The sequence below is a fragment of the Oncorhynchus mykiss genome, chromosome 1 (genome assembly GCF_057628025.1).
Source record: "Oncorhynchus mykiss isolate SJ-2025 chromosome 1, ASM5762802v1, whole genome shotgun sequence".
Lineage (NCBI taxonomy): Eukaryota > Metazoa > Chordata > Actinopteri > Salmoniformes > Salmonidae > Oncorhynchus > Oncorhynchus mykiss.
In genome coordinates this window covers 82,098,878-82,112,968 of record NC_143022.1, presented here as the reverse complement: position 1 = coordinate 82,112,968, position 14,091 = coordinate 82,098,878, and the positions used below count along the sequence as shown (strand labels likewise).

Here is a 14,091-nt window from a genome sequence, read left to right as displayed (position 1 = left end):
TTTTGTTATTGACCAAATACTTATTTTACTTAAAGTACCATCACACCACCACCTCCATGCTTCACGGGGTGAACCCCACATGCTGAGATCATCCGTTCAAGGCGGTTGGAACAAAAAAATCTCAAATTTGGACTCCAGACCAAGGGACAGATTTCCACTGGTCTAATGTCCATTGCTTGTTTTTCTTGGCCCAAGCAAGTCTCTTCTTATTATTGGTGTCCTTTTAGTAGTAGTTTCTTTGCAGCAATTAGACCATGAAGGCCTGATTCACAGTCTCCTCTGAGCAGTTGCTGTTGAGATGTCTTTTACTTGAACTCTATGAAGCATTTATTTGTGCTGCAATCTGAGGCCGGTAACTCTAATGAACGTATCCTCTGCAGCAGAGGTAACTTTGGGTCTTAATTTCCTGTGACAATCCTCAATAGAGACAGTTTCATCATAGGTTTGAGAGTTTTTGCGACTGCACTTCAAGAAACTTAAAAAGTTCTTGAAATGTTCCGTATTGACTGATCTTTGCTTATTCGACCTGTTCTTGCCTTAATATGGACTTGGTCTTTTCCCAAATAGGTCTATCTTCTATATACCACCCCTACCAGTGCTCCCAAGTGGCGCAGCGGTCTAAGTCACTACAGACCCTTGTTCGATTCCAGGCTGTATCACAACCGTCCGTAATTGGGAGTCCCATAGGGCAGCACACAATTGGCCCAGCGTTGTTTGGGTGGGGTAGCCGTCATTTGTAAATAAGAATTTGTTTTTAACTGACTTGAACAAAGGTTTAACTTTTTTTTTTATTATAAAAAATGTATACCTTGTCACAACACAACTGATTGGCTCAAACACATTAAGGAAAGATATTCCACCAACAATTTTTTACTTTTTTTTTTACCCCTTTTTTCTCCCCAATTTCGTGGTATCCAATTGGTAGTTTGTCTTCTCTCATCGCTGCAACTCCCGTACGGACTCGTCGAGGGCCGTGCGTCCTCCTAACACAACCCAACAAAGCTGCACTGCTTCTTGACACAATTCCCACTTAACGGAAGCCAGCCGCACCAATGTGTCTGAGGAAACACCAAACCCAGAATCCTTAGTGGCACAGCTAGCACTGCAATAATTAACTTTTAACAAGACACACCTGTTGTGCAAAGCTGTCATCAAGGCACAGGGTGGCTACTTTGAAGAATCTCAAATATAAAATATATTTAACACTTTTTTGGTTACTACATTATTCCATGTGTTATTTAATAGTTTTGATGTATTCACTATTATTCTGCAATCTAGAAAATAGTAAAATAATCATAATAACCTTGAATAAGGTGTGTCCCAACTTTTGACTGGTTCTGTATGTCAACAATCCTTCCTCCAAAGAACCCTTCTATGGATAACATTTTATGGAAATCACCAAAATCATGGTATTTTTTTTATCCTCATTTCTTGAGGAATTTCTCTCTCTCTGTCCTTTTCGGACATTCACTCTCCCGCAGTCTTTCAAAACTTTCATGGAGGAAGGAACTTTTTGTTTACCTACAGTGAAATACAGTTCCCTTTCCCACGACTACTTGTTGTTTTACCTCAGTACAATAATGTACTTAGACTCATAACGGCACAAGAGAAGTTTGTTCTCATTATAATTTCTATGCCCCAGGTTACCTTGACCTGAGTGCTCTGAAACATTGTCCTACCCTCTGCACTCCCTTGGATTGCTCAGAATGAATAACTATAAACACATTCCCAGTCACATCATTTTCATCTTATCATTGTATCCCCAAGTTTTCTGGTCATATATGCAGAAGCTAACAGTCATGATTTAAACATTGACTTGCTGTAATCATTCAAACTATATCTGCCTAATTTTGCTCTTGAGTGTGCAATAGGTTTATATTCAATGCTGTTTTGCCCTCTGCAAGCATCAAATTATGTGACTGACTGTCACTCCTCTCTGGCTAACCCAAGGTCACTGACCTTTGGGTTAGGTGAGGACACCAGTCTTGACCCTTTTGCCACATGAGAGTATGGTAATTAGTCATAAGCAGAACGGTCCAAGAAGATGTTGCATCATTCAGATATGGCCCAGAGCTACGGGTATTCAGTCCTGTCAGTCTCCTGTCTGTTTTGTGTGTTGTGCATCATTGTGATATGACTGACAGTGTTTTCCTCTTTCCCCCCCTCTCCTCTCTCTTTCTTTCTCCTCCATTTGTTTTCTTTGACCATGGTAGCCTGCAAGTGCAACGGACATGCCAATCTGTGCCAGGTGTCGACAGGGAAATGCTACTGCCAAACCAAGGGAATCAAGGGAGACCAGTGCCAGCTGTGAGTACGATGTTTTATGCCTTAATGTACAGTTAATGTTTGTTAACCTTTTTGCATCATTCCACTACGAGACATATACTGAAGAAAATGAAGGTTCTTAAATGCTTGTTCCTCAACTCTTTTAAGGTTTCTTGGAGAACTCTTACCAAATAAATAACCTTTGAGTTAAGTGTGGGGTTCTTGACATGGCATCTACTGTTCATCAGAAAATCTGAAAGGCCCATTTTGGTACTTAATGCAGGAAAAAAATCGATGTATGTTGTTTTCTAATTCTTGTAGAAATATGATGGTTTACACATTTATGCATTGGATGGTTGTCTCATCGAGCAGGTTCCTGCCTATAAATATCTTGGCTTTTGGATTGACAAAAATGTGACGTTTAAAAAAACATACGGATGAGCTAGTTAAGAAGCTGAGATTTAAAGTAGGCTTCTTTTATAGAAGTAGATCATGAGAAGAAACCTGCACACTTCTTGCTAGTATCACTGCTCTTTATTAAACTTCACGTAAAGCTTTCTTATTTTTTCTCTCGTGTTATTCAATTGTTGCCATGCACCTGCAACAAAGATAGCTCAGATGTGTGAGTGCCTTTTGAATATAGAAATAGATCACGCCTCTCCCTAAACAGCAGGAAACAGTTTGTACAGGCAAACTTCCTGCCAGCTCTACTTTAAAACCCTTGGATTCTGTGTACCATAGTGCGCTTCTTTTTATCACAGGTGACAGGTTTAATACTCATCACTACAAACAGTCATGGGTGGTACTGGTAAATTCACTGGAAAGGTACATTTACATTGTAGTCATTTAGCAGTTGCTCTTATCCAGAGCGACTTATAGTTCGTGCAATCATCTTCAGATAGCTAGGTGGGACAACCACATATCACAGGCATAGAAACTACATGTTTCCTCAATAACGTAGCTATCAGTAGAGTCAGAGCTAGAAGGGAGGGGGGGACAGAGTGCTGGGGTTGGGGTGTAGAGTTAGAGCATAGGGAGGGGCATGTCCTCTTGCTGCTCCGTAGGCAAGAACCGTGGTCTTGTAGTGGATGCGAGCGTTGACTAGAAGGCAGTGGAGTGTGCAGAGGAGCGGGGTGACATGAGAGAACTTGGGAAGGTTGAAAGCTAGGCGGCTGCAGCGTTCTGGATAAGTAGGGGTTTGATGGCACAAGTGGGGAGCCCAGCCTACAGTGAGTTGCAGTAGTCCAGATGGGAGAGGATAAGTGCCTGGATTAGGACCTGCGCCGCCTCCTGTGTGAGGTAGTGTCGTACTCTACGGATGTTGTAGAGCATGAGCCTGCAGGAGCAGATCACTGCTTTGATGTTTGCAAAGAACGACAGGGTGTTGTCCGGGTTCATGCCAAGGTTCTTTGCACTCTGGGAGGGCAACGCTGTGGAGTTGTCAACCATGATGGAGAGGTCTTTGAGCAGGCAAGTCTTCCCCGAGAGGAAGAGCAGTTCCAACTTGTTGAGTTTGAGGTGGTGGGCCGACGTTCAAGTTGAGATATCTGCCAGGCACACAGCGATGCGTGTCGCCACCTGGGTGTCAGTAGGGGGGAAGGAGAAAGGTAGTTGAGTATCATCCACATGGCAATGATAGAAGAGACCATGTGAGGATATGACAGAGCCAAGTGAGGGCCTCGAACTGAACCCTGGAGGACACAAGTAGTGAGAGTATGTGGTGCAGGCACCCTGGGAAATATGCAAATAAGGTTTAAAACCCTACAGCAGGGCTATTCATTTCTGATTCTGGTTTTGGACTTTTGTATGGTTCTTCAAAGAACCATCCCATTTATGGTTATTCAGAGACCCATCAAATGGTTCCCCTATGGCATCGCTCTCAATAACCTTATTCGGTGTAGGATGATTCTAGCTCCTACAATGTCAATGGTATATCCCACTAGTTGGGGATGAGTTGTGGGGCTGTACCCTCTCTGAACCCCCTTGCAGTGTCAGCAATTTGGCCCTTTGTTAATGTGCGTTTGGGGCCTTAGCCAAGGCTTTAATACCAGTAATGGGGTTGGCACAGGGGGCGCAGCACCCAGTGTGTTTGTTTGTGCCATCAGAGTGCCAGGCTGGCCCTGTGCTGCACTATAATACCCCTAAGTGCTTTCACCGGTGCGGTAAAGGCAGGGTGAAAAATGCTGCATCAATAAATCCTGGAGTAGAGAAGTGCACTGCTGTCACTGGTACTGTTATGTTCTAATGAGGCCTGCTCAACTCTGGAGGGCTCCTGTGTGCGCAGGTGCGCGTGTTTGAGTTTGCATGCAGGTGTCTGAGGGATTGACAGATTTATTAAGAGAATGAGAGTGCATGCATATATTGTGTATTATCCTCTCTGTGAATGTCAAGTCATTTGTGCACATGGATTTTGCAGCGGTGTCTTTTTAATGCTTTGAGTACGAGTGAGAAGGTTTTGTTTTCCTAAAGGGACATCTCTCTGTCATTACCATTTGACCGCTGCTCCTTTTACAGGACTATCAAGCACTTTCCTGCACGCGCGCATTCACACTCGAAAAACAGCATTTGGTCTCAGCTATAAAGTACCTGTCACATTAGAGCAAGCCTCATTTCATACCGCACACACATTATTACCATGTGACTGTCATGAGTTACACAACTGACCAAGGGGATGATGACTGTACGTTCTACGTATAAACACAAGCTTTTTTCTTTCCATGTCAAGCAGAGCACTAACACAGGCTGATTTGTGTGTTTTTGTTTTATGAATAGATTGCAATTTCAATTAGATTTAAAACGATTTTTACATCAAGGAAACAACAAATGTAAACCGCTGATTTTAGATATATATTTGTTTGTTCTGATAAACATTTTTAGCCTGCTGAGATGAGGGGAAATTAGGAATAGTAGAAGTTGATTGAGGTGTTTCTGACGTTCAAAGTTCCGATCATCAAAAATATCTGTGCAGTTAGATTTTTCTGCCCACACTAAATGACCTATTCAATCTAAACCATATTGCTTGTTTACAGTAGCTTCATGACTCTCAAAATATGTTACCGGTATGAAACTTGGCCACAGAAAAAAAGATTCAACGTGAGATTGATTAAACCATGCATGGCACAACTGTTGTTTTTGACCCGCAAAACTCGGAATGACACTCAAATCGAAAAAGTTGGGGAATGGTGAACGTGGACGGTCACTGTTTTCCACAAATTTTGACATTTGTCAGCAACTTGGGAAAATAATTTCCCTCATCCCCGCTTTCCCATATTCATTAGTCGTCCTACACTCAGTCTTGAAGTGTTGTGAGTGGGAGCAGTTGACTTCCTGCGTGTATTTCTATTTGTTCCCTGCACTGCCTGCGCTGTGCGACTCCTTGATTTGTCACGTACGCGTCCCATCAAATGCTTTCGCCGTCAAAACTATTATTTATTTTTTCCAGAGAGCTTTCTCAAAATGGCTGTGTGTAATGGAAGACATTTATTTGCCATTTTGATTATGAACGATCGATTTCCCCTGGGCTGGCGGTAAGGCCCCCGTCCCTCTGCTTCAGCAGATGTGCACACTCTGACTGGCTGCAATAAAGGAACCATTAGCACGAGCATGGTTCCTCTGAGAATGCCAGACTGAAACTGTTTGTGTGTGTGTGGTGCTTGAGAGTGTGGTTTTACTTGTGTGTGCTTGTGATGTATTAGTTTATCTTTGTAGATGTGAGTGTGTGTGTTTGTCAGCCTTATCTGTCTGTGTGTGTGTGTGTGTGTGTGTGTGTGTGTGTGTGTGTGTGTGTCTGTGTTATGTTCTCTGAAATGTCAAATAAGAGTAAGCAAGGCCAGGAGTGGTTGTGTTATTCATTCTCTGGGGGGGCCGTTTGTCCTTTGCTCCAGCGTTGGCTCACAGTGCCTTTGTCTGCTTAGATCTGCAGTGTGGACATCAAGCGTGCTGGCCCACTGTACAAAGGCTACACACGAACACACACACACGAACACGAACGAGCTGGGGCACATACACATATTTTACACTCTTCTCCAAATGTATTAGGACATTGAAGCATAAGCTAAATATTTGGATCTATGCTCCAGCATTTTAGTACAGAATGTAAGGTTTTATTTGAGGGTATTTTCATACATATCTGTTTTACCATTTAGAAATGAAAACATTTTATGTACAGTTGAAGTCAGAAGTTTACATACACTTAGGTTGGAATCATTAAAACTTGTATTTCAACCACTCCACAAATTTCTTGTTAATGATCTATAGTTTTGGCAAGTCAGTTAGGACATCTACTTTGTGCATGACACAAGTCATTTTTCCAACAATTGTTTACATACAGATTATTTCACTTATAATTCACTGTATCACAATTCCAGTGGGTCAGAGGTTTACATACACAAAGTTGACTGTGCCTTTAGACATTTGGAAGGAGACGTGTTATGTCTCCTAGAGATGAATGTACTTTGGTGCGAAAAGTGCAAATCAATCCCAGAACAACAGCAAAGGACCTTGTGAAGGTGCTGGAGGAAACGGGTACAAAAGTATCTATATTCACAGTAAATCGAGTCCTATATCAACATAACCTTAAAGGCAGCTCAGTAAGGAAGAAGCCACTGCTCCAAAACCGGCATAAAAAGAGACTACAGACTACGGTTTGCAACTGCACAAAGGGACAAAGATTGTAGTTTTTGGAGAAATGTCCTCTGGTCTGATGAAACAAAAAATAGAACTGTTTGGCCATAATGACCATCATTATGTTTGGAGGAAAAGGGGGAGGCTTGCAAGCTGAAGAACACCATCCTAACCGTGAAGCACGGGGGTGGCAGCATCATGTTGTCGGTCGGAGTGCTTTGCTGCAGGAGGGATTGGTACACTTCACAAAATAGATGGCATCATGAGGATTTTTACTATAATTAAATGTCAGGAATTGTGAAAAACTGAGTTTAAATGTATTTGGCTAAGGTGTATGTACACTTCTGACTTCAACTGTATCTAGTCCCCCCATTTGAAGAAGTCATAAGTATTTGGAAAAATTCACATATAGTGTATTGAAATAGTCCAAAGTTGAGTATTTGGTCCCATATTCCTTGCACAACTTGTTGGATGTATTAGTGGTTTGTTTTGGTTCTGTTTTGGATTATGTTCTGTCCAATAGAAACTGAATAGTGAATAATGTCTTGTGCCATTTTGGAGTCACTTTTGTTGTAAGTAAGAATAGAAGATGTTTCTGAACATTTCTATATTCACGTGGATGCTACCATGATTATGGATAATCATGAATGCATCATGACTAATGATGAGTGAGAAGGTTAGAGGCAAAAATATGATACCCCGAAAAATGCTACCCCTCCCATGTTATTGGTAATGGTTAGAGTTTAGATTGTTTTGTTGTAGCCTCTTAACGGCATCTCACTTATCGTTGTTCATGATTCATTCATGATTTTTCTTAGTCATGGCATTATCAGGTTCAATTTTGAAGTGTTTTTAAACAACAAATTGACCGATGTCAGTTCAATTATTTGAATTCCCTTTCATTCGTTTTTTTCCCCTGTGAGCTCAATGTGCAGTTTCTCTACAAATAAATCAGATCAAGCCTGCACTGTGCGATAGTTGTAGGGAGTTTCCAACAGACCAATATTCAACATAGTTTAGTGCAGAAAATGTGGTAATTAACTACAATGACCAAAATGCATTGCTCGCCCGTTTAAACTTGTCTGGTCTGTGCCGAGCACTGAGCTATAATAAGAATGGTGTGGAGCAGACACGGTGACTGAGAAGAGACAACGGTGTGGAGCAGACACGGTGACTGAGAAGAGACAACGGTGTGGAGCAGGCACGGTGACTGAGAAGAGACCACGGTGTGGAGCAGACACGGTGACTGAGAAGAGACAACGGTGTGGAGCAGACACGGTGACTGAGAAGAGACCACGGTGTGGAGCAGACACGGTGACTGAGAAGAGACAACGGTGTGGAGCAGACACGGTGACTGAGAAGAGACAACGGTGTGGAGCAGACACGGTGACTGAGAAGAGACAACGGTGTGGAGCAGACACGGTGACTGAGAAGAGACAACGGTGTGGAGCAGACACGGTGACTGAGAAGAGACAACGGTGTGGAGCAGACACGGTGACTGAGAAGAGACAACGGTGTGGAGCAGACACGGTGACTGAGAAGAGACAACGGTGTGGAGCAGACACGGTGACTGAGAAGAGACAACGGTGTGGAGCAGACACGGTGACTGAGAAGAGACAACGGTGTGGAGCAGACACGGTGACTGAGAAGAGACAACGGTGTGGAGCAGACACGGTGACTGAGAAGAGACAACGGTGTGGAGCAGACACGGTGACTGAGAAGAGACAACGGTGTGGAGCAGACACGGTGACTGAGAAGAGACAACGGTGTGGAGCAGACACGGTGACTGAGAAGAGACAACGGTGTGGAGCAGACACGGTGACTGAGAAGAGACAACGGTGTGGAGCAGACACGGTGACTGAGAAGAGACAACGGTGTGGAGCAGACACGGTGACTGAGAAGAGACAACGGTGTGGAGCAGACACGGTGACTGAGAAGAGACAACGGTGTGGAGCAGACACGGTGACTGAGAAGAGACAACGGTGTGGAGCAGACACGGTGACTGAGATGAGACAACGGTGTGGAGCAGACACGGTGACTGAGAATAGACCACGGTGTGGAGCAGACACGGTGACTGAGAAGAGACAACGGTGTGGAGCAGACACGGTGACTGAGAAGAGACAACGGTGTGGAGCAGACACGGTGACTGAGAAGAGACAACGGTGTGGAGCAGACACGGTGACTGAGAAGAGACAACGGTGTGGAGCGGACACGGTGACTGAGAAGAGACAACGGTGTGGAGCGGACACGGTGACTGAGAAGAGACAACGGTGTGGAGCGGACACGGTGACTGAGAAGAGACAACGGTGTGGAGCGGACACGGTGACTGAGAAGAGACAACGGTGTGGAGCGGACACGGTGACTGAGAAGAGACAACGGTGTGGAGCGGACACGGTGACTGAGAAGAGACAACGGTGTGGAGCGGACACGGTGACTGAGAAGAGACAACGGTGTGGAGCGGACACGGTGACTGAGAAGAGACAACGGTGTGGAGCGGACACGGTGACTGAGAAGAGACAACGGTGTGGAGCAGACACGGTGACTGAGAAGAGACAACGGTGTGGAGCAGACACGGTGACTGAGAAGAGACAACGGTGTGGAGCGGACACGGTGACTGAGAAGAGACAACGGTGTGGAGCGGACACGGTGACTGAGAAGAGACAACGGTGTGGAGCGGACACGGTGACTGAGAAGAGACAACGGTGTGGAGCGGACACGGTGACTGAGAAGAGACAACGGTGTGGAGCGGACACGGTGACTGAGAAGAGACAACGGTGTGGAGCGGACACGGTGACTGAGAAGAGACAACGGTGTGGAGCGGACACGGTGACTGAGAAGAGACAACGGTGTGGAGCGGACACGGTGACTGAGAAGAGACAACGGTGTGGAGCGGACACGGTGACTGAGAAGAGACAACGGTGTGGAGCAGACACGGTGACTGAGAAGAGACAACGGTGTGGAGCAGACACGGTGACTGAGAAGAGACAACGGTGTGGAGCAGACACGGTGACTGAGAAGAGACAACGGTGTGGAGCAGACACGGTGACTGAGAAGAGACAACGGTGTGGAGCAGACACGGTGACTGAGAAGAGACAACGGTGTGCAGCAGACACGGTGACTGAGAAGAGAATGGGAGATCGAGAGGGATAAAATTCATGATCTAAGTGATTGATAGTTGGTATTCAGCAGTCATAAAAGTATGCCTTATTTACTTTTAATAACTCCTAAAATAGTGATTTTTGTCAGACAGCAGCAGAGCTTTATAGATGAGATGACTTGGAATTAAATTATATTCATCAATTAAAAAATATTTTATTAAAGTAAAGTGAATGAATTATGATTAATAAGTGATAAGCAGTAAAGGCCAGTCACTACCATCATTGTGTTATTGTTTTACAGCATTCAACCCACAAAATGCCTAGTGCATTTAGGGTTCTATGCTGTGTTGGCGTTAAGGAGGTTAGTGTCAAACGCACATTAGTTTGCAATTTTGTCATGTAAAAACTGTCGCACAGGCGTTTTCCAGCCTTATAACGCCAGGTTCGGCTATTTACTTGACTTATATGGCTCCCAAGTGGTGCAGCGGTCTAAGACACTGCGTCTCCGTGCTAGAGGCGTCAATACAGACCCTGGTTCGATTCCAGGCTGTATCATCGGGCAAACCCTGGGTTAGGGTTTGGCCGGTGTAGACCATCATTGTAAATAAGAATTTGTTCTTAACTGACTTGCCTAGTTAAATAAAGATTAAATAAAATAAATAAATGCAATTATATCAACTCGCTGAAACATAAAACAGTAATTGTCTTTCCCCATTTTGTTTTAAAACTAAGCATAGCCTCCCCTCCGCTCAATGAAGGCAGTTTTCTTTTTGTCCTGCCAAATGTAATCAAGTATGCTAGTCAAGACCGTTGATAATGTGTTTAGCTTGTGAGACCTCTTGGAAATGAATCTTAAACATCAAAGCTTTATTAAAACATCAAGTTTGAGAGGAGCAAAAGTGAGCTGACATTCCCTTTTTATCTACAGTGCATTCGGGAAGTATTTAGACCCCTTGACATTTTCCACATGTTGTTACGTTACAGCCTTATTCTAAAATGTATTACATTTATTTTTTTTCTCATCAATCTACACACAATACCCCATAATGACAAAGCAAAAATATGTTTTTTTGAAATCTTTGCTAATTTATTAAAAATAAGCAACTGAAATATCACATTTATATTAGTATTCAGACCCTTTACTCTGAAGCACTTTTGGCAGCGGGTACAGCCTTGAGTCTTCTTGGGTATGACGCTGCAAGCTTGGCACACCTGTATTTGGGAAGTTTCTCCCATTCTTATCTGCAGATCCTCTCAAGCGCTGTCAGGTTGGATGGGGAGCGTTGCTGCACAGCTATTTTCAACTCTCTCCAGAGATGTTCGATCGGGTTCAAGTCCGGGCTCTGGCTGGGACACTCAAGGACATTCAAAGACTTGCCCTGAAGCCACTCCTGCGTTGTCTTGGCTGTGTGCTTAGGGTTGTTGTCCTGTTGGAAGGTGAATCTTCACCCCAGTCTGAGGTTCTGAGCACTTTGGACCAGGTTTTCATCAAGGATCTATGTTTGGACCAAATCGAGGCTAGTCCACGAAAAGACCACATACTCTTTCTACCATATCCTATATCTGCTACATGATTTATGATTATTTCTTTGACTGAATGTTCTAAAGCCTTTATTGCAGCAAAGCAAATATTAAAAACAGACAAATTTGTGAAATTGTTTACTTGACATGTTGCTGCGTGAGATTTGGTGCTTACGGAATCGGTATGCTATTAAACAAACACTCAAACAGGCAATCGAAGCAGGATCTGAGTTTGTTTATGTAGAAATATTGATGATTTATAAAGCCAAGCACATTTAACAGTTAAGCTATTGATTATAGATCTAATTAAGTTTGGGTTCTCTCTCCTCACTTTTTTTTTACAATAAGCCAAGGGCTATTTTCTCATCTCCTCATTCTGCTGCTGCCTCCGGCATTGTTCTCAACACCAATATGCTGGTTAACTTTGCTATTATGCACATAATCTGAGAAACATAATCTGGGAAAAGGCGCCAATTCCTGCTCGACTAAAGAGACCTCGGTCGACCAACAGCCTATTGACCAAACAATCGACTAGTCAACTAAATGGGGTCAGCCCTAACCTACACACAATACCGCCCTAACCTACACACAATACCGCCCTGACCTACACACAATACCGCCCTGACCTACACACAATACCGCCCTGACCTACACACAATACCGCCCTGACCTACACACAATACCGCCCTGACCTACACACAATACCGCCCTGACCTACACACAACAAGGCCCTGACCTACACACAATACCGCCCTGACCTACACACAATACCGCCCTGACCTACACACAATACCGCCCTGACCTACACACAATACCGCCCTGACCTACACACAATACCGCCCTGACCTACACACAATACCGCCCTGACCTACACACAATACCGCCCTGACCAACACACAATACCGCCCTGACCTACACACAATACCGCCCTAACCTACACACAATACCGCCCTAACCTACACACAATACCGCCCTAACCTACACACAATACCGCCCTGACCTACACACAATACCGCCCTGACCTACACACAATAAGTGAAAACAAATTAAGAACAGAAATACCTTTTTTTACACAAGTATTCAGAGCCTTTGCTATGAGACTCAAAGTTGCGGTCAGGTGCATCCTGTTTTCATTGATCATTCTTGAGGTGTTTCTACAATTTGATTGGAGTCCTGTGGTAAATCTAATTGATTGGCCATGATTTGGAAAGGCAAACACCTGTCTATATATGGTCCCACACTATAGGAAAGATTGTTTGGTATGGTTTAGAAACCTGGGAACCAAGCTGGAGATATCACTGTGGCCCTATCACTTGGACATGTATCTTCACGCCTAGAATAAAAACCTCCAGGCTTTTGTCATAATTTTCAATTTATTGGGAAAAAATGCAGAATTATGTGACATGGGGAAGTTTGGAAAAAAAACGAATCCCGTCCGAATCATTCTATGGAATAACTGACATTCTGGAGGAATAATTACAACCATCAGACAAGCTCAGTGAATATAGTTGATTTGATTAAACACATAGGATGTGTCAATATATATGGAGAAAAAAAATGGTAATTTAAAAATGTCAACCAATCGATTGGTTGAAAGAACAGACAACTCTTGGTGAACCGAGATCTTTTTTAGTCAGGGACAGCCATAGTGTAGATTTATAAAGGGAAAAAAATGTTGAATCCATTTTAGAATAAGGCTGTAACGTAACAAAATGTGGACAGAGTGAAGGGGTCTGAATACTTTCGAATGCACTGTAGGTATGTATGCTGTTTCTGTTACAAGCATTTCACTACACCCGCAATAACATCTGCTTAACACGTGTATGTGACCAATATTGATTTTATAAAAATGTATTGTAGGCAGGCCTACATTATTTTAGCCATGCTTTGGATGTGTGTAAAACCTCCTCCATGATGTAGCCCACGTGTCCATACCCATCATGATACAAGAGAACCTTGTATTTAGAAGTTATTTTCCTCAAACAATTGTTTGTTTTTTCTGTTTCATATTTTTAAATCCCAAGCCTCAAAACTTGAGACATCTGTTGCCTTGTGACAAAACTGCACATTTTGTCCCCAGGACAAGGTGCACCTGTGTAATGATCATGCTGTTTAGTCAGCTTCTTGATATGCCACACCTGTCAGGTGGATGGAATATCTTGGCAAAGGATAAATGCTCACTAACAGGGATATAAAACATTTGTCCACAACATTTGAGAGAAATAACCTTTTTGTGGTTATAGAACATTTCTGGGATATTTTGTTTCAGCACATGAAACATGGGATCAACACTTTACATTGTGTTTATATGTTTGTTCAGTGTAGGTACTGTACATTAAGTGCTTTCATTTCTAAACGGTTAAACAGATACTGTATGTATAAAAATACACTCAAATAAAAGGTGACATTCTCTACTGTCACCTCATATGAAACATTTCATCTCAAATCCAAAATGCTGGAGTATAGGGCCAAATTAACTGTCCAAATACATAAGAAGGAGAGTGTAAATATAATTAATTGTGTCCTTCCTTCATTTCCACTTGCAAGATGAAAAAGAGAGAAAAAAGGACCCATGCAGGTCCAC

At 43.2% G+C, this 14,091-nt stretch overlaps 1 protein-coding gene across 2 annotated transcripts in view; it reads left to right on the top strand.

The window, feature by feature from the left end:
* LOC110532724 (attractin-like protein 1) overlaps window positions 1–14,091 on the top strand; it is a 322,954-nt gene that overhangs the window by 127,812 nt on the left and 181,051 nt on the right. For both annotated transcript variants that reach the window (XM_036986147.2, XM_036986138.2), the window contains one exon: window positions 2,214–2,307. In XM_036986147.2, coding sequence (XP_036842042.1) covers window positions 2,214–2,307 — 94 coding nt within the window. The remainder of the gene's footprint in view (window positions 1–2,213; window positions 2,308–14,091) is intronic.